Source organism: Aedes aegypti, unplaced genomic scaffold (assembly GCF_002204515.2).
Source record: "Aedes aegypti strain LVP_AGWG unplaced genomic scaffold, AaegL5.0 Primary Assembly AGWG_AaegL5_hic_scaff_771_PBJ_arrow, whole genome shotgun sequence".
In the NCBI taxonomy this organism is placed as follows: domain Eukaryota; kingdom Metazoa; phylum Arthropoda; class Insecta; order Diptera; family Culicidae; genus Aedes; species Aedes aegypti.
In genome coordinates, this window is record NW_018736461.1 from 29,596 (window position 1) to 50,123 (window position 20,528).

Sequence of the window (20,528 nt, forward strand, 5' to 3'; positions counted from 1 at the left end):
TCCCGTAAAATCTTCATTTATTTCATTGATTTATTTTTTCAAAAACTATCGCAAACTATGCACTAATTCTTTAATCGATTCCTCCAGTTGTTGCTCTAAAGATTTTTCCAAAGATATGTAGATACATATCTTCAAGAAAACTCACAAAGATTTATTCCATAGTTTTGAAAAAAATCGCTTAGAAATTTTTCCAAGGAACCCCACAAAAATTCCTACGCTTTTTCATGTGAAATCCTTTAGAGTTCATCCATGGTTACTTCCAGGAATCGCTCCAAAAGTTTCTTGAGGAGGAAATTTATTAGGAAGGAAAGGTTTCCCAATAAACTCGATCGTCGATTTATCATAATGCTCCTATCAAGGATGGAAAAAAATCAGCTCTAACGACAAACAACACGGTATCTGAATGATCCAAGAGGGCCGTCGCTCTTGCAGCAACATGATTTCAACACCTCACCACGCGCGTTGATCATAGATATATCGAGCATCCGATGAACTGTTTGTCGTAGGACAAAGGGTTTGTCGGATATTGTAACATGTTGCGATTAATGCGAATCAATTCAAAATTCACGGATAAACTCTCTCACATACCACGCACGATTGCCTCTCAGATGATAAACGACAAGCTAGGAGACAAATCGTGGAGTGCAATCAGAAAAATCCTCCAAAATTATGACTTTGATTCGCGAACAATTGATCGTCAGCTCACAGGCCGAGCGATTCATTTTTCGCGGAGCGGAGTTTGTTGTGATGGCTTGACGACTAAGGGTTTGTCGTTGTTGCTATGATCGCATGATAAAGAACAACCACGATGCATCATTTGTGTTATCATGATCACTAGATTTCCATCCTTGGCTCCTATAGATTTTTTTCTAGGAGCTTCTTCAGCATTTCATCCAAACGTTTTCCAATGAATTTCTTGAATAACATACCCTTGGAATCTTCTAAAGTTTATTTAAGGTTCTACGCCAGTTAACACCACTGCAAATTTTCCAGTAATTACTCCCAGCAGTCTTACACAAACTTCTTTGGAAATTTCTTCCGACGTAATTCAAGGAATTATAATTCAGAAAATCCTACGGGATAAGCTATTCGATTGATTTTTGTTTTTAATATCTTAACAATTGATCTAGGAAATCTGTTGTGAAACGAGCAGAATTGAAAATGCATCGGTCGGACCGGCTAGCAACATAAAAACGCCACAAATAGCTTAAATCATTGTGCAATTTTTTTATTCAGCATACTGTTCATCATCACCCTTATCTGCCTTCTATTCCCTAACTCTGACTTGCTTTCTTCTTCATTCCATTAATTTTCTTATACTAGTGGTACTCACGAAACACTTCTTGGGTACACCCTTGTTTCCTACTGAATATCTGCATCCTGCACCTCTTGCCTCACACCGACTCGTCAACGCAACTGTCCGGGTGCCGATCACCGGCGAACTGAAGTCTGCGCCTAGCTTCTACGGCACGCTTCGCTCTCTGTATACGGCCACAGAAGCGGGATTGGCGCCTACTGATGGTGAATGGTCTTGACGTTCCTGAGCGTCCCTTGCTCTTACGCTTAAACGGTTCGCTGCCGTGATCCACTCCCTGCGTCCGATTGCACACAGTCGTCCGATCTGAATGCACTCCGAGAGCTTTGAAGCTGTAATAATAAAAAGAAAAGCCCTGGCACGTTCCTCCAGTTAGCATCGTCGCAAGTCATCAAATTCGAATGAAGCTACTCACTTCCAGTGGAAGGCTTTTCTATCCTGTACAACTCTCGCAGACGGCCGATGGCCAGTCTAGCTTTTACTGAGATAGATGGATCTGTAAGGAGAGCACTTCGTTAATCCTTCTGCAGGCTTTTGCGATGGAAATGACTTACGAAGGTGATTACCGCCAATTTCGGTGGTCGTGAGTCAGCGCAATTGGAGCCGATACTGTCTAGTGCCGTCGTCGGCGAGCCTTCCGTGCTGGTATCTCTCTGTAGGTGCTAGTTGCAGTTAAGCTGATTCAGACCGTCCAACAGCTCGGGGACCGAAGTGCGTGCTTTGAAATAAAGGAAAACGTCACTGATGACTGGTTCTTTCCGGAGCTGCTGGTGGCTTTTTTTCACCTCGGAGTCAATGATTCCGTCCGTGGCACAGTATTTTGATCGGCCGAAATCGTGAACTTAATTCTGTAGCACCTTTAAACGTGATTTTTTCGGAATGGTGTCTTCGGACGAAAATTTTCTAAAAATATAGCACATATATTGACGGTAAATGTTAGTTCGCAACTTCGCCACGGGCGGCGCTGCGAAAATATTTTTTTTAATGACGATCTTTAAATATGATGTCTTTGGCAAAGTTGTAGATATTTCAAATACAAACAACTTTGCCAAAGACACCTAGTGTGTATTCAGCCGCATTTCCAAAATACGGGAGTATTTTATAAACGACCCCCTTAAACTAGTTTTTCTCGTTTATTTTGAAAATACGAAGTTTCCGGTAGCAACAATGTTCTACAAAATTATGTAAACAGTCAAAATTAATCATTCTCTAGGAGACACTGGGTTTCTAAAGATCAAAGAAAAGCAGTTATAACCGTTTAAGTGCAAAAATCAGTCATTTTTGGGGTCCATGTATTTATTCGGTTGGCAGCTGGTGGCAGATGAAACCAAGTAGGATTCAAAATACATCATTAGTAGTTGTAAATGTCGATAGTGTCATTAGTATCCACGTTTATCCCTTTTACTTAGAGGAAGTTTCATCAATGACTCTTATTACCCTGAAGTACTTAGTTATGTGATGGGTAGAGGGCTATGTGACTCCAAACTTCTTCTTTTTCTTCTTCTTGACACATTCTTCATCTTTATACACACACTCAATAGGTTCCAAATACTTTTATGAAGAGAGTTCCCAATTAGTCTTTACAAAATGACTCGCCATACAACTTTTTTTCGCTTGCAGTTTTAGCTATTTTTCGTACATGGACACTACAGTAAGTGCAAGTTATGCATATTTGGTGAAATATTCTGCTGAGAAAAGAATAAATCATTGAATCACTATTCTGTGAATCAAAACAGTGTTTAAATGTTAACGCAATTCTTATGGTTGCAACACTCATTTACAAAATGATCTGATATTGAGGCACTTGCTTGATTTTGAATTTGATACATCACTTAATTTGCTACTCACCGCATCGTCCTTGCACGTGTCATGTAGTAAACACTAGCCTGCTAGTTTATCTTTTTGGTCATTTAGTGCTATTATTCGACCAATTAAGCGTGTCAGCTGTATAATTCTAGCACGCAGAACGAATTAATGTGCTATTTGGTTACTTGGGATGTACGAAAAAACGCAAAAATCTCAAGTGAAAAATAGTTGTAGGGCGAGCCATTTCGTAAAGCGTCTTTTCAGGAGATTGAGAACTTTCTTCAAAAATGTATTTGGAACCTATTGATTGTGCATAATGATGAAGAATGTGTCAAGAAGAAGCAAAAGAAGACGTATGGAGCCACATAGCCCTCTATCCATTATATAACTAAGTACTACAGAGTAATAAGAGTCATTGACGATACTTCCTCTAAGTAAAAGGGGTACTCGTGGATACTAATGACACTATCGACATTTACAACTACTAATGATGTATTTTGAATCCTACTTGGTTTCATCTGCTACCAGCTGTTACTATTCATATTTATTTGCAATTATAATTTTCACAGTGTAACTTTGGTTGAATTTTTTTGAACGTGTTGCATAGTTTTTACTGTGGGGCTTGTAGACGGATACGATTACCTCTGGCAACACTTTGTCGCGAGAAATAAATCACTTGTAAAAACGATTTCGATCAATACAGACGCGTTGAAAATACAGTCCGTTGAAGTTTTTGATTTGATCGCGGAATCCGAGAAAACATTGGTCCGTATCGAGGCGGATGTGCCGCGTTAAATTATAGAAATGGAATTTGATCGGTCGTCGTGCTAGTGATTTTGATTCCTGTCTCTGGAAGAATTCAGGAAATCGAAAAGCCAGCCAAAGCGGCTGAGTTTTTTTGTGAAGTGTTGTTAGCAGGCGATCGAAAAACTGACGAAAGGCTGCCATGTTGAATGGCTGGAAGTAGTTGCGCGTTCGCTGTGAATTGAGTCTTTCGATGAAAACGGTGCTGAAAACTTGAATTCGATTTGAGAAGATTGAAGAATTGCAAATTTCCGTTGCAGTAAAGAACGCAGCGGAGATTGAAATTGTGTTTTGATGATCCGAGATCAGTAGTGCTGCAGTTCGGAAGAAGAGAAAAGTGAAAATCGGTCTAATTGATTGCCATGTGGAGTCCAGCGACTCCATCTTGAAAGTGAATTGTAGCAGGGTTCTGTTCGTTGAAACGAAAAATTCGTCGCTGGTGTTATTTGGCGACTGAAGTGTGATCCCAATTTAAATTGGATGTGCCACGAAGGCAGAAAAGAAATTTCAGCTTTTTTGTGAAAAGTGGTGAAGATGCGATCCGAGGCAGGTTGCTGCAGCTGCTCGGTAGAAGATCAGTGAAAAGAAAAAGAAGAAGCATTTCCGAAGCCAGCAAATTTTGCGACTCCATTTTGGATGGTGTAGAAATTGTTTTGGTGAACAGTGAGGCAATTCGATAATCGGATGAAAAGGAAAGTGCCGATTCTGAAGAAGTGAGCGAAAAAAGACGGAATTTAATTTGAATGAAGTGAAGTGCTATGCAGCTGAGGTCCGGCAAGCTGAAACGGATTTTATTTTCGACTCCCGTTGCCTCTCCAGCTGCATCTCCCGTGTTCCACACACCGAGAACCTGTCTTGGTGGAGCGACATCATTTGTGAGTGTACGAGATCAACGAAACGAACAGCAGGCTCGCCGTGAGCAAACCAAAATGGCTGAAACGTTGGCCTCGTTGGAGCAGTGTCTCTCCACAACACAAGGTAAGGTGGAACGAATCAGACGCGCCATCCAAATTGCGAACGGAGATGCCGGTAAGTTCAATATTCACGCTCTTAAATTGTACGTTGAGACTGTTACGAATGCGTTCAGTGAGTATAATGCGATCATGAACCGAGTCTTCATAGCGGATCCTACAAAGGGAGAAGAATTCGAACAAAAATTAATTGATTTCGAAGAAGTGTATGAGTTTGTACGGATCTCGCTGGACGAAATGATTGATCAGCTTGAACAAGAACAACGAGCAATTTCTGATTATCAGAGCCAACCTGGCGGCAGTGGTTTGGGGACTCCAATGCAAGTTGTGCCATCCCTTTTGCTACAGCAGACTCCATTACCGACCTTTGACGGTCGGTATGAAGGTTGGTACAAGTTCAAAGACCGGTTCATTGACATCGTTGATAAATGCGTAGGGGATTCTCCTGCTACAAAGCTTCACTACTTAGATGAGGCTTTGGTAGGCAAGGCAGCAGGAGCAATAGATCAGCAAACGTTGCAGGACAATAACTACGAAGGAGCGTGGAGGATTTTAACGAAAAGGTTTGAGAATCTGCGTATGGTCGTTCAAGCACACATCCGATAACTGCTGAATCTAAAGCCTATGACCAAGGGTACCCATGGGGAACTTAGGGCTTTGCTAGATGTCGTGGAAAAACGGATCGAATCTCTTGCATTCCACAAACTAAAAATGACGGATCAGTTGTCCGAGTCCATAGTAGTGAATTTACTGATCTCGAAATTGGATGCCGATACTAGGAAGGCATGGGAAGCTACCGTGAATGGTAACCTACCGGTCTACAAGGAAACAGTGGATTTTTTGCGAAAGTATTGCTACATACTAGAAAGATGCGAAGATTCTTCCCATTCCGGAAGATCTAGACCAGTGGCGTCCAGCTTTAAGAGTTGTACACCTGCAGCTTCGGTCAGAGCACATGCGGCTACAGCGCAGCATGGAAGATGTCCGATTTGTGACAACGATCATTCAATCGAAGCGTGTGACATGTTCAAGAAGTTGAGCGTGAGTAGTCGATATGCAAAAGCTAAGCAGTGTGGGCTTTGCTTTACATGCCTGAAAAGAGGACATCGAACAACCAATTGCAAGATTGATACCAGCAAGTTGTGTGAATGCCAGAAAAAACACCATCCCTTAATGCATACTGATGAGAAACCCGAAAGGACGGAGACGGCAACGGGTAAAGCGAAGGTGAAATCGGTCGTCACGAGCTCGTCGGTCACGAAGGATCCACCGAAGGTCATCGCTCAGAGTGAGGTTCCAGTGTTGCAGATTTCGGCAGAGAAGCAAGTGTTGTTGGCAACGGCGGTTGTTGATGTCATCCCCGACTCTGGTGCAAGGGCGAATTTTGTATCTCAGAGAATGAGCGACTTGCTATGCCTACGTAAGGAAAGCGTGGACATCCCAATTGTTGAAGTCAACGGAACTCGTACATCAGTGAATTTCAGAGTTCATGCCACCGTGAAGTCTAGGACATCGAACTTCGTACTTCCCCTAGATTTTCTGATAGTGCCTCGAGTAACAAGCGCACTACCTCTCGTACATTATCAGGTATCAGAAGGCCGGCTCCAGAGGCACGTTCCCCGCCATTTGGGAGATTTGTGCCATCGCCATATTTGAGCCTATTTCATCATCTACCCGATGGGAGAGGAAAGGGAAGGGAAAGATGGGAGGAAATAGGAGTGGGGTCCCTAGAAAAGGGAAGATCGCATAAGCGAAATGAGAGCATGTAGCTCCATACCACAATGGGTTCGAACAGCGCCCTAAAAAGGGCACTGCAAAACGCATGAGCGTAAAGAGAGCCTATAGCTCATTACCACAGCTGGTTAAAAATAACAGAATGTCATTAAGATTCAGGTTTCTGAAATCAGTTTCACTTAATAAGTATTTACCAAGTAATTGGAATCGTCCACTCGTCCCGCGAAGGGAGTTGTGAGGAACATTTGTTATAAGCAAAGTGACAAGCAATTGTGAGATCACTCGAAGCAGGACAATTGTGTCCCAATTCACCGGAAGTGGAAACATCCAAATTACTAGGATTTTCAATGGACGCAGAGAATCCATGGAATTTGGTCATAACCAATTCCCAGTTTGTGGAATATAACAAATGCAAAGTCTGCGAATTTACATTCATATGTTCATATAGAGATGTAGCGATGATCAGATAATGATTCAAAATCTGATACATGCCAATTCGTCAACTCGTGACTGATTCTGTTCGAGCAGAGCATTATGTCTAACACTTCTTCTCTAGCAGGTACCATTGAACTACTTAAGTATTCCATCAGACTGGAGCTTCTCAAATTGATATCTGAGCTGCTCCAGATCATGTGATGAGTATCAGCATCACTGTCCACAATCAGCAAAAGACTTTTTCATAGGCAGTGGACGACAACTCGTTTGAAATCATCCATAGGGGATGGTTCATCATGTGGTAAATACACCACAAAACGAAAGACGTATTTCCTATTGAGGTCACCAACAGAAACATCAATTGTGACAGCACACACATCTCTGGTCGTCAACTCAGAAATGAGTGTAGCAACGATTGCTTTATTAACGAGCACGCATGCACGAGGCATGAAACGCGAGTTTGTCATTTCATGTTTCTGAAAGTAGCAAAAACTGGGTCCACAAGGTTACCTAGATAAAAGTTCACAAAAGTAAGTTTTTTGGACTAGCGCCACTTGAACTGTACCATTTGCATGAGTCTACAAAGATTGATCGTTGCTGATATTTTATGCTGAAGATTGGTCTAACTAAGCTATCCTAACCGTAGCCACTACCCAAACTAGGCAGGATTAAGCTTTTCACAATCTCAGCACGAAAAAGACCAGCAGCGAAAAAACCAGATCGGTATATCTAAAAAGTCGCCAAAGGCGAAAAGCACAGAATACACTGTGTAAAACGCATAATGCGAAACCATAAAGGTGAAAATTTAAACTAAATTTCAACGTATTAATAATCCCACCCTTATTGAGCCTCAGGGTTGAGACTGAAGAAGGGCAGTCGATTATCTCGGAGAAACACAAGGTCACCTGCACCATTGCTCCGGGTAGCACAGGAAGGGCATAATACTGTAGAGGGCGCCCTGGTACTCCACATGCTCCGTTTGCGGTTAGGTTTTATTCAGACCCTCCTAACCATTCATTCTTAGGCACGGTAAGCTTAAAGCCGCATGAATTAGGGGTCACCTGTGAGGTGGACTTTTACCACCGGAACAGGCAGTCCGTAGTGTTAATTCTTAGCCAATTGAAACAACTGCTACCGACACTACGCGGCTATCTAGGCTGATCGGGAAGAGGAAGTAAACATTGATGATTAACTCCTGACGTGCCCAAACAGCCCTCAAAATGAGCCCTCAGCCCTCAGAGAATGAGCGACTTGCTATGCCTACGTAAGGAAAGCGTGGACATCCCAATTGTTGAAGTCAACGGAACTCGTACATCAGTGAATTTCAGAGTTCATGCCACCGTGAAGTCTAGGACATCGAACTTCGTACTTCCCCTAGATTTTCTGATAGTGCCTCGAGTAACAAGCGCACTACCTCTCGTACATTTCGACGCTTCGACTTGGCCGAATCCGGAGCAGTTGCCGCTGGCGGATCCAACTTTCTTCTGCTCAAGACATGTGGATATGCTTATCGGAGCAGGTGTTTTCTTCAACCTGATGGGAGCAGGAAAAATTCGAATGTCAGATGAACTTCCTATAGGGTAAGTGTACCAGTTATGGACATAGTGGTTCCCTATTTCGCCATACGTGGTAACTTTAATGTCTTCAAATTTTGGAAATTTTTGTGTGTTGTAGCAGTTAGATTTAAGATAAATCTTGATGTTAAAGCATTCAAAAATATTCAAAATGCGAAAGATATAAAAATGTCACATATGGCCAAATAGGGAACCACTATGGCCATAACTGGTACACTTTCCCTACTGCAGGAAAGTCAGCTGGGATGGTTAGTGGCAGGATCTATTAATACCGAACTCGCTGTTCCCACGGTCAACGTTTACCAAGCTTCGATCAATGATAAGAAGGATGAACAGTTGAAAATTGATTTGGAGCGTTTTTGGATGATCGACGAACAAATAAGCGAGCCGTTGAGCGATGATTGCGAAAAGCATTTCCGTGCATCGTATTCCAGAAGAGACGACGGCAGATACGTCGTGCAACTTCCTTTCAGGAAAGACGCTGACCAATTGGGAGATTCCAGAGCCCAGGCCGAAAGGAGATTCAAGGCGTTAGAGGACAAACTGGAGAAGCACCCCGATTTGAAAAAGATGTATTCGGATTTTGTGAACGAATATTTAGAACTAGGCCATGCCATGCCGCAGAAACCGAATCAGGCGATGGATACTACTTACCGCATCATTGCGTACTCAAACCAGAAAGCTCAACGACGAGATTGCGGGTAGTATTTGATGTGTCCGCGAAGACGACCAATGATTTGTCACTAAATGACATTTTGATGGACGCTCCAACAGTTCAGAAACCTCTTTTCGATATTATCCTGCAATGGCGGCTCCACAAATTCGTCTTCTCCGCGGACATTCAGCGTATGTACAGGCAGATTGTGGTAAATGAAGCGCATACCAAGTTCCAAAGATGTTTGTGGCGCGATGACAGAACGCAGTCAATCAAGGATTTGGAACTGTCGAGAGTTACGTACGGCATTGGACCAGCTGGATTCCTAGCAACTCGGTGCTTAGTCCAGTTGGCTGACGACGAACGTGAGGGATACCCGGAAGCGAGTGCTGTTCTGTTGAAGACATTCTACGTCGATGACGCGCTTTCGGGAGCAAGCACATTAGAAGAAGCAAGGCGACTACGTGAGGATTTGCAGCTGTTGCTGAACAAGGGCGGTTTCAAACTGCATAAGTGGTACGCCAATGATCCACAAATACTTGATGGCGTGCCCGTCGAGGATCGTGAAAAGCAACTCAGTTTTGAAGACAGAAATGTGAACGGGATCATTAAAACGCTGGGCCTACTATGGGACCCGGTGACCGATAATTTCTTGTTCCGAGTAAAGCCCATGACGAATACAGGAGTTCCGACTAAGCGTGAAGTTTTATCCGAGATTGCGCGATTATTTGATCCCCTCGGTGTTCTGGGGCCGATTGTAGTCTTGGCCAAAATGGTATTGCAGCAGCTTTGGCGCAAGATGATAGACTGGGATGATCCGATCCCGGACGAAGAGCTTGATATCTGGAGTAGACTAAGATCGGAGTTGTGCAGCGTGAACGACATGGAGATCCCGAGGCGTGTGACAATAGACAATCCGACAACCTTTGAGCTTCATGGGTTTTCGGACGCATCCACAAAGGCGTACGGATGCTGCGTGTATCTGAAAACTGTAGCTGCTGATGGTATGGTGGAGGTGCGACTTCTGTGCGGAAAATCAAGAGTGGCTCCGCTTAAGGAGTCTGAACGAAAGGAGAGGGATGGAGCTGCGCCAGCGGAAATGACCGTACCAAGATTGGAGCTTTGTGCTGCGGTATTGCTGGCTAGGCAGATGAAAACAGTGCGCGAAACCGTAGATGTCGATATCAATCGAGTAGTTCTATGGTCGGACTCAAAAATAGCGATTTGTTGGTTGAAGAAGATCAAACCAGAACAATTGGTATTTGTGAAGAATCGGGTTACGGAAATATTGAAGTTGAATCCGGACACTGAGTGGAACTATGTTAGCACGAAGGAAAACCCAGCGGACCTAGTATCGCGTGGGGTGCAACCGAATGAACTAATGCGTAGTGAACTGTGGTGGAATGGGCCGAATTTCCTTCGTACTATGAATGATGAGTGGCCTCAACAAGGCGAAGATAATGAAAAGCAGAATGCAAATGAAGAAAGTGTTGTAACTGGTGCAGTCGTGACCTCATCCAAGATAAATCGTCTCCACGAAGTGATTTTGTCGTGCAGCAGTTTTAGAAGGCTTCAGCGAGTATTTGCTTACGTGTGTCGGTTTATCCATAATTGTCGGGCGAGGAAGCTTGGCAACCAGAAGAGATCCGGAAATATTGGAGTGTTGGATTGGCGTGATTCAGTCTATTGTATGGTGCGCATTGTCTAAGGAAGCGTGTACCATGATGAGATCAGCAGGATTCAACAAGGGAAACAAGTGAAGGGAAAGCTGAGAAATGTCAACCCAATTTTCAACGAAAATGATAGGCTGTTGAGAGTCGGTGGTCGTGTCATACATTCCGATTTGCCGAGAGATCAGAAACATCCGATGATCATACCTGTACGACATCATTTCACGGATATCGTCATCGAAGCACTTCACAAGGAACAGTTACATGCTGGTCAGAATGGATTACTGGCAAAAATCAGAGAACAATTTTGGCCGGTGAACGCCAAGCGCACAGTCAATCGAGTGTTAAGAAGATGTGTAAGGTGCAGGGATGGGAAAAGTACTGTAGCAAACATTTACCGCCTCTACATTTACATGTTTCTACACGACCATCAAAATCCAAAGCAAACCATGACCGTTCAAAACAAAAAAATGTCACGGCTCTTCAAAACTGTAATCTTCTTCTTCCCAACGTTTTTCTAACCCGAATGCGAAATGACTCGAGCACAGTGGTGACACGATTTTTGCGGTTTTCGGGGTTTTGCATTTTTGCTCGATAAAGGCTGCATGAAATTGAACTTGTTTATATGTATCGCAACGGAATGATTGTGCTCTTGCTGTTAGAGCTAATAGATTTCAATTAGTTGAAAACACAAGCGAAATATTAGCGATTGAATTATTTTACATTTTTTTCAATCATTCACCTCGTGATGGCTGCCCGAAAATGATCATAGTGGGGAGACAAAAACATTCAAGCAGTGAGTGAACCGTTGGCAGCGCAACGCCTGATGGTACTGATGCTGCTGTTTCTTTGTGTTTAGGTTGACTGGCAGAATCGATGAACTGTGGTGAATTGTGGTCACAGTTCCCAAGCCTGGTAAGGTGTTTCCGTGTTAACCCAGAGATGTGCAACAGTATATGGGCGATCTTCCCAGCGCACGTGTAACCATCGCCCAACCGTTTGAGAAAACAGGTGTGGATTACGCAGGGCCGTTCATGATTAAACAAGGAAGGTCAAAGGCACCAATTAAGGCATACGTTTGCCTTTTTGTGTATGTGCACGAAAGCCATTCACCTGGAATTGGTGAGCTCTATGACAACAGATGGTTTCCTTGGAGCATTACAGCGCTTTGTCGCACGACGCGGAAATGTGTCTGACATATACTCCGATAATGGCTCCAATTTCATTGGTGCTAGACGAGAGCTCCAAGAATTTCTACATCTATTGAAGTCTCAGATACTGGACGAAAAGGTGACAAGTTTCTGTCAGCCCAGAGGAACGAATTGGCATTTCATGCCTCCAAGAGCTCCCCATCAAGGGGGCTTATGGGAAGCCGGAGTTAAGGCGATGAAGACACATCTGTACAGAACGTTGAAGGAGGCCTATTTGACATACGAGGAGATGGTAACTTTGTTGGTTCAAATTGAAGCCATTCTCAACTCTCGGCCATTGGTTGAACAGAGTAACGATCCAACTGACTTCAAGGCGCTCAGCCTGGGCATTTTTTGGTGGGAAGAGAGTTGACGGCCATCGCTGAACCGGGCTACACTGATCTGAAACAATCGACACTCTCCAGATACCAGCTGATACAGCAACGGAAGCAGTCATTCTGGCGCAGATGGTCTGATGAATACATTACTGGTTTGCAGAAACGAGGAAAGTGGTACAAGAGTCCTGATCTTCTACGCAATGGACTTCTTGTATTACTAAAGGAAGAGAATCTCCCACCGCAAACGTGGAAACTTGGGAGAATTGTAGAAGTACGACCCGGCAAGGATGGAATCATACGCGTGGTGTCCATAAAGACAAGCAGTGGTGTTTACGTGCGGCCAACCACCCAGATCGCAGTGCTGCCAATACGTGATGAAGATGAGTAGAGCCATTCGGCTCCGGGGGGTGAATGTTACTATTCATATTGATTTGCAATTATAATTTTCACAGTGTAACTTTGGTTGAATTTTTTTGAACGTGTTGCATAGTTTTTACTGTGGGGCTTGTAGACGGATACGATTACCTCTGGCAACACTTTGTCGCGAAAAATAAATCACTTGTAAAAACGATTTCGATCAATACAGACGCGTTGAAAATACAGTCCGTTGAAGTTTTTGATTTGATCGCGGAATCCGAGAAAACACCAGCTGCCACCCGAATAAATACACGGACCCCAAAAATGACTGATTTTTGCACTTAAACGGTTATAACTGCTTTTCCTTAATCTTAGAAACCTAGTGTCTTCTAGAGAATGAATCTTTTTGACTGTTTACATAATTTTGTAGAACATTGTTGCTACCGGAAACTTCGTATTTTCAAAATAAACAAGAAAAACTAGTTTTAGGAGGTCGTTTATAAAATACTCCCGTATTTTGGAAATGCGGCTGAATACACACTAGGTGTCTTTAGGAAAATTGTTTGTATTTGAATTATCTACAACTTTGCCAAAGACATCATATTTAAAGATCGTCATTTAAAAAAATATATTTTCGCAACGTCGCCCCGTTGCGAACTAACATTTACCGTCAATATATGCGCTATATTTTTAGAAAATTTTCGTCCGAAGACACCATTCCGAAAAAATCCCGTTTAAAGGTGCTACAGATTTCGACCGATCGAAATACTGTGCATTGCCTAGTCCGTCTGAGTATTGGTCCTGGTAGAAGGGAAACTTGGCAAAAGCCAGAGGGTTCAGCCTTAACAAGTAAAGCTGTCAGGCAGCTCCAACTGAATGCAATACAAAATTTGTAGTAATTTCCATACAAACTTTGAACGGCTTGTGCAGTCTCAGTTTTCATCCCAAATAAGCTCAAATGTTGGGAGGAAACTCAGAATTTGATCTAGAAACGGATGAGCGGTGTGAAGCAAAACCGACTTTTGAACCACCCTACTGGCCTAGTGTATTATGGCAACCCCTGATGGCGGGGACCCACCTGTGGCCAATCGCACGCTACAGCACTACATATAGAATTAAATCACGGTTCCAAACAATTCCTAACTCAAAGTTTTTCATTTACTATTTCTTTGCAGCCGTTCACCAGCTGTCCATCGAAGTCATACGAAGTCTGGAACGCCTCGACGAGGAACTACTCCCGGCGGTTCTTAAAGTTTCGCTCAACGAAACGCTAAATACAGTGAAGGCGCTACATCTGCGACCCCTCCTGTTCCTGCTTGCCACGGAACAGAAACCGAAACCACTGCGGCTGTTGGAGCCGAAGATTGAAGCCGTGTACGACGATATACGTCGAAGGCCGAAGAACCAGCAGCTCTCCGATCGTGACAAGCGCCGAAAGCTTCAGCAGAAAGTTAAGAAAGAATCCCGCGCTGCAGCACGTGAAATCAGACAGGATAACGAGTTTATCGCCAAATTACAGTTCAAACAGCGGGCAGCCAGCGACCGCGAGCGGAGGGAGAAAGTCAAACGGATATTCTCCGACGCCACTACGCAGCAAGGCGAGCTTAAGTCGCTCGACCGGAAGGCCAAATACAAGAAGTGAACTACAGGCGCAATGCACGCTTGTCGCTTGTAGAAGAAAAATAAAAGATCATGTAAGTAATTTAAAACTTTTGTTATATGTGTATCGTTGATGAAAGAAAGCCTATGGATGATGTACCGATAAATGATGGAAGGGAAGGCAGTTGGCTAAAAAATAACACTACGGGCTGCCTTTTCCGATGGTAAAACTCCAACTCACCAGCTGACCCCTAATTCATGGTGTGATGCGGCTTCATGCTTATAGTGCCTAGGAATGAATGGTTAGGGAGGTCTAAATGAAACCTAAACGTTAACGGAGCCTGTGAAGTACCATGGCGCCCTCCAAAGTATTGTGCCCATCCTGTGCTACCCGGAGCAATGGGGTATTATTTAGTAGTTGAGGCCCGGTTCACATCAACTACTAAATAATAACATATTCATAATCCCATCATTATTTAGCCAGGTTGAAAGCTCAGAGCTGGTAGCAAGTCACTTTTTAGTGACTTGGTCACTTTTTTCAACCTGGTCACTAAAAAGTCACTATTTCCAACAAAAAGTCACTTTTTTCAGGAAAATGGTCACTAAAGTCACTCTTTTTCGTTATCTGATGATAATGAAATTTAAGGCTGGGTTAGCTAAACTAAAACACTAAACTAAAGTCAAACTAAAACAACAAGAAACAGATATTTGTTATTATAAAGACAAGAATAGTGTGATTTTGAAATCAAAGTGTCAAGATTCTTGACCCAAAAAAAAGTAGAGACTCCTGGCTAACTATATTATTATTGAATCCTTATTATGGGGAAGTTCAGCCCGAGATTGGTTCATCCCCGTCCTTCCAGCTAACTTTTTGGAAAAATTTAAGTGAATATTCCGTAGACATTTCCGATAGAAAATTTAAAAATTTCCTGGAAAAAATTTTGGAGAACATTCTGGCAAAACTTAGAAAGCAACATTAGGATAAATTTGTTGTCTGAAATATTTTATTAAATTTTGTCAAAAATCAGAACCAATATCTGATATGAGTAATCTACGGCTATACAAGAAATCCAAAACCATCATCAAAACTCCTCCAGAAGATAAGCCAGAGACGACTAGGAATAACAACTAAAATAAATTATGAAAGCTTGTCAGAAACTCGTCCAGGACTTCAACAGAAAGTACTATTTTTGCTGGAAATCATTTCAGATATCACATCAGAAATTCCAGCGTGGCCGTGCGGTTAGTGTAACCAAGCATTTAAGGCTAAGTAGCCCGTCATTCATTTTAGCAACAATGATGATTTTCAGCTTGCATTTTAAAGTGATAAAACTCAGTCTTGATACTTTATATTGACTTGAAAAAGATCACTGTACGCGCTAACATGCATAAAATATGCTGTTACTTTTTCAGCTGTGTCAGTGCGAAACCAACTGATTTTCTTTGATTCGGAATCGTGAGATGAATTAGCAACAATCATCAACGACGCGTACAAATTTCAATGACGGCCTACTTCGCCTTAACCGCATCGAATCAAGGAGTGTTGGTTCGATTCCCGCTTCAGTCTGGAAAACTTTTCACCAGGAACGTATTTCGATTGTGCCATTGGGCGTTGCATGCTAGTCCGTTGTCTAGTGTGGTGCTTCCTTCAAAGGGCAAATCGTCCACTGGAAGCATTAACGTGTCGGTGTCTTTTTTTAATACATGTTTCCATTGATTAACCCTTGACACTGCTTTTTACACGCCTTTGGTCAACTATTTCCAAACAAAAAAACATGTTTCTGTAATGAATGATAGAACATTGTTGGACGATAATAATTAATCAATAGTGTTATCAGTGGCAATTCTCTAACCCAAAATCCACCTGTTCATGAATTTCAGCAACAAATATGTTTTTTCTATCGTTTACTGTTTACTTTATAATTTAAATTTGCAAAATTAGTCATTTCAGGGTCGTAGATCAGATGAAACGTGAGGTTACGAGTCGCCACTGATTAACCCGTATAGGCCTGAGTGAAAGAAAAATAACTAAAATTCTCACCACTCAGTGAATGCTTAAAGGATTTCAATTATTTTTTGTCAGTATATTCGTACACATATCTAGTTTCTAAAAGTGGTCAAAGAATCTCGGGAATGTTCTTGTGGCCTGAGTTATTGCGGTGGATCATTGGGTCAGGTCGGGTGACAAGGGTTCTGTACTTCTGTGCCCCTGGAGGTAGGCAAATTTCAAGTCACAGATAATTTACAGAATCTGCTTTAATGTGGCCACTATATCGAGTAGTTTCAAGAAAAATGCATCAGCGTAAACCTCCTGATAATCGATTAAATTGAATAATTATGTCAACTGCATTTGATTGATCCTACAAATTATCATTTTCAAATCTCCGGGATGCCTCAAAATGATGATAAAGTGCACAATTTGTGTCTTCACATCTGTGTCAAGCTTATGCGAACGCATTTTAGTAAACTATTATGTTCTATCTACACTTTTAGAGATTTGAAGTGGTTTAGTACCTAACAAATCTAGAGCCGGTTCTTCAGGGCATTAAGTCCGAGTGGCCGCATCTTGTACACTCCAAACAGTACAATACTATTCATTTATAATGTTGAATATTAGATCTTGTTGATTCATGCAAAATAAAATAAATGCTATTAGAAATAAATAAAGATAACTTAGAATGTCCCAAAAAATCGTCTTTTTCTACCCAACTTGACCCACTGACCCACCACGATAACTTCGGCTACAAAAGTATTCCCAAGTTCCTTCGGCCACTTCTAGAAACTAGATATGTGGGCCAGTATACTGACAAAAAATTATTTGAATCCGTTAAGTATTCGCTGAGTGGTGAGGGTTTTAGTAGTTTTGCTTTCACTCAGGCTTATACGGGTTAATGTGATTATTTTCAATAATTCATTTATTGAAATGCTAAATTCTAATTCTTTATGCACGACATTCAACTAATTTGTTTTGCTATTTGAATCGTTTCTACAAGAGGAGATCAACACTGCGTACAGATGAAGCGTCACCCGTTTCTTCGCCAACATTTGAGTCGGAACTAAAAAACATCAAATTGCAAGTTGATGAAATCGGAAAGATGTTATTAAACATTACATCGCAGTCAATTCAACACGTAGCTGAACAAAATTCGTCAACGCCGTTGTCATCGACAAAACTGTTAGACGGTTCCGGCCCTGTATACACAACAAATAGCAGTCCTGAGGAGATCGCTTGTTCATTGGGATTGTGTTCGCCACCGAAACAGATTTTCTCACTTTTCTTGACGAACATAGAAAGTTCTGTATCCGAAAGAGAGGTTGAATGTATGGTTCGACACACAGTTGGAATCCAGAAAGAAGAAGCTATTAACGTTTTCAAACTAGTGCCGAAGGGAAAAGATCTTAGTCTGCTTGATTATGCTTCCTTTAAGATTACTTTAGATGTTAAATGGCAAACAATCGTTATGGACTCTGCAACATGGCCCCCCGGTATCAAATTTAGAGAATTCCTAAACACCCGCGGTGTAACTTGGAGCCCAAATCATGTGAATATTTAATTTTTATTCCCGTAAGCGAATTTTGTTTTTCTCAGTAATTGGTGTTTTCGTTCGCGTATAATTGTGATATTGTTCTTTATTTTCTATGTTGTAGACTTTTTGTTAAAATTTTGTTTGACATGTTGTGCCTAAATGAATGAATGCACTTTGATTTCTGTATTCAAGTAAATGTATATTTAGTTTCGTTATAGTTTAAGTATCAGTCTGTACAGTATTAATACTGAAGATGGAGTTAATAAATAAATAAATAAATAAATCAGAAATATAACCTAGTAACCTTATTTTAAGCTAACGTTCGTCTCGTAAATAATGATAAATGAAATCTCGAAAAGGTTATCTTTTTGACCATTTATGACAATCAAGTCTTATCTCGGACAGATAACTGTTACGAAAGATTTGAATTTACTGCAGTTCTCTACATTCTAAATTCGCCTAATATGTAGAATGGTTAATATTCACATTGACCATATTTTCATTTCTAGTCATTTCAATGACTTGTAGTTTTCAAGTCACTTTTAGGTCACTTTTTGGTCACTATTTGGTCACTTTTTTGATCATTTTGGTCACTAAAGTCACTATTATTTTGCTGTCTGACTGCAACCAGCTTCAGGGCTGGTTGCAGTCAGACAGCAAAATAATAGTGACTTCTTCAATAAAGACAAATAATAATAACTATTATTATGTAGTTTACTTTTAATAGATACCGATCTATTCCTTTTGTTGCTGGACTTTTTCGTGCTGAGTTTGCAAAAGTTTAATCCTGCTTAGACGGTTTCGCGCGTGTTTTTTGTTTTTGTCGCTGGAGATTTTTTGTTTTCCTGTTTTGGAGCGTCTTGCTGGGTAGTGCTTCGTGAAGCCCAAGCAGGACGGTTCGGTTTTGTGTCGTCGGATGGATTTTGCTCACGGTTTCGCGCGTGTTTTCGTCTCCGAGGATTTTTTTTTCTTTTTTGGAGCGTCTTGCTGGGTAGGTATTTGGGAAGGCACAAGCAAGACAATTTGTTGTCGGGACGCCAAGAAGTTTTGCTGTCAGTGTCAGTTTTGTGTTCAGTCGAGGATGGATTACTAACTGGTGAGTTCGTTTCATGCTTGTGATAACACATTTTTTCTGGAAAGCGTAACTTTTAAGTAATATTAAAACAAACTTTGTATGGTTCGTCACTATAAGTGTCGGCATTATGCTTTTTTCTTATACAATTTCAATATACATATATTTTTCTCTTTTTGACATTATTAAAAATTATCTTTTGAATTGTTCGACATTGTGAATGTTGACGTATTTTTTAAAACTTCTTTCATATCGAGACAAAATGCACAGTAATACTCATATGTAGTTTTCAAACAAACTATGTATAGTTCGTCACTACAAGTGTCGGCATTATTCCTGTTTCATATAATTTAAAATATATACATGTAATTTTCAGTTTTCGTCATTAATAAAAACATCTTATGAATTGTTCGACATTATAGATGTTGACGTATTTTTTAAAGCTTCTACCAAAAACTTCTCGAGACAAAAATACAAAACTAGCTTTAAATATAAGTCGTATATTTCCCCCTTGTCCATGGATCGCATCATCGACCAGAGGTGACTCCCAGATCTTTTCCTCCCTCACTAATAAACACCCTTCCCGTGGTGTTTGTGGAGATGCAGAGGTATTCTCGGTCTCTAGAAGCAACAATCATTACAACTTAACATTCCTTCCCCATCCCAACTGACTGTAAGGACTTGGCCGGCGCCGTTATTGATCAATAATATTAGATCTGCTAAAATTGCACTTCGAGAGTAAGCGGAAACTCCCATCCCTTATTCATTTGGATCGTAGTGCAATTCTTACCAGTTCCGATCAATCACGGAGTAGCAACCATTGACATGTACAGTCAGTCTATGCTATGCTATGCTATGCTGAGTTTGCAAAAGTTTAATCCTGCTTAGGTTGGGTAGTGGCAACGGTTACGATAGCTTTTGAAGAAGCATTTTTCCAGCGATTCTTGAACGATCCGGCTGAAAAAAATCCTTTGTAAGTGTTTCCAGTTTGAGTGAACTTAGTCGGCTGAACAAAATCCTAGCAAAATCTAATGGTGACTGTACTTCTTCTGGTGAAGAAGTTTTAGAATGTTTATTCAATGCACAATTCGCCGGATATGTGGAAATAGCATCTATGGATGAGCCAAATCAATGTCTTGGCACTTAATAGTTTTGCTTCTTTAAAACCTCCAGCATCAGCAGATGGGATTTATCCTTTTCTGCTTCAGGTGGGAATTTGAATATATCAAACATCGATGCCATATTGGAAGCTGCACGAAACCATGAGCTACATACACTGATTACCAATTGGATTTACCAAATGCTCAAAAACCGACATTGCGTCAAGCAGCCATTAGAAAATTGAGTGTTTCCGAATGCCCCCAACGTGGAGTCTTATCACCACTTTTGTGGAATCTCGTAGCAGAATCGCTATTGAGGCAACTCAAAAAAGCGGTTTTCCAACTTATGGATTTGTCGACGACTATCTAGCTTTGATAGTT

The 20,528-nt window shown here is 41.5% G+C and overlaps 1 protein-coding gene across 1 annotated transcript in view; it reads left to right on the forward strand.

Annotated features, from left to right (window-relative positions):
- Positions 1 to 14,558, forward strand: part of LOC110681378 (nucleolar protein 14 homolog) — a 38,123-nt gene extending 23,565 nt beyond the window's left edge. The window contains exon 3 of the mRNA XM_021857119.1: positions 14,025 to 14,558. Within this exon, the coding sequence (XP_021712811.1) occupies positions 14,025 to 14,491 (467 nt within the window). The 3' untranslated portion in view covers positions 14,492 to 14,558. The remainder of the gene's footprint in view (positions 1 to 14,024) is intronic.
- Positions 14,559 to 20,528: the final 5,970 nt, after the last annotated feature.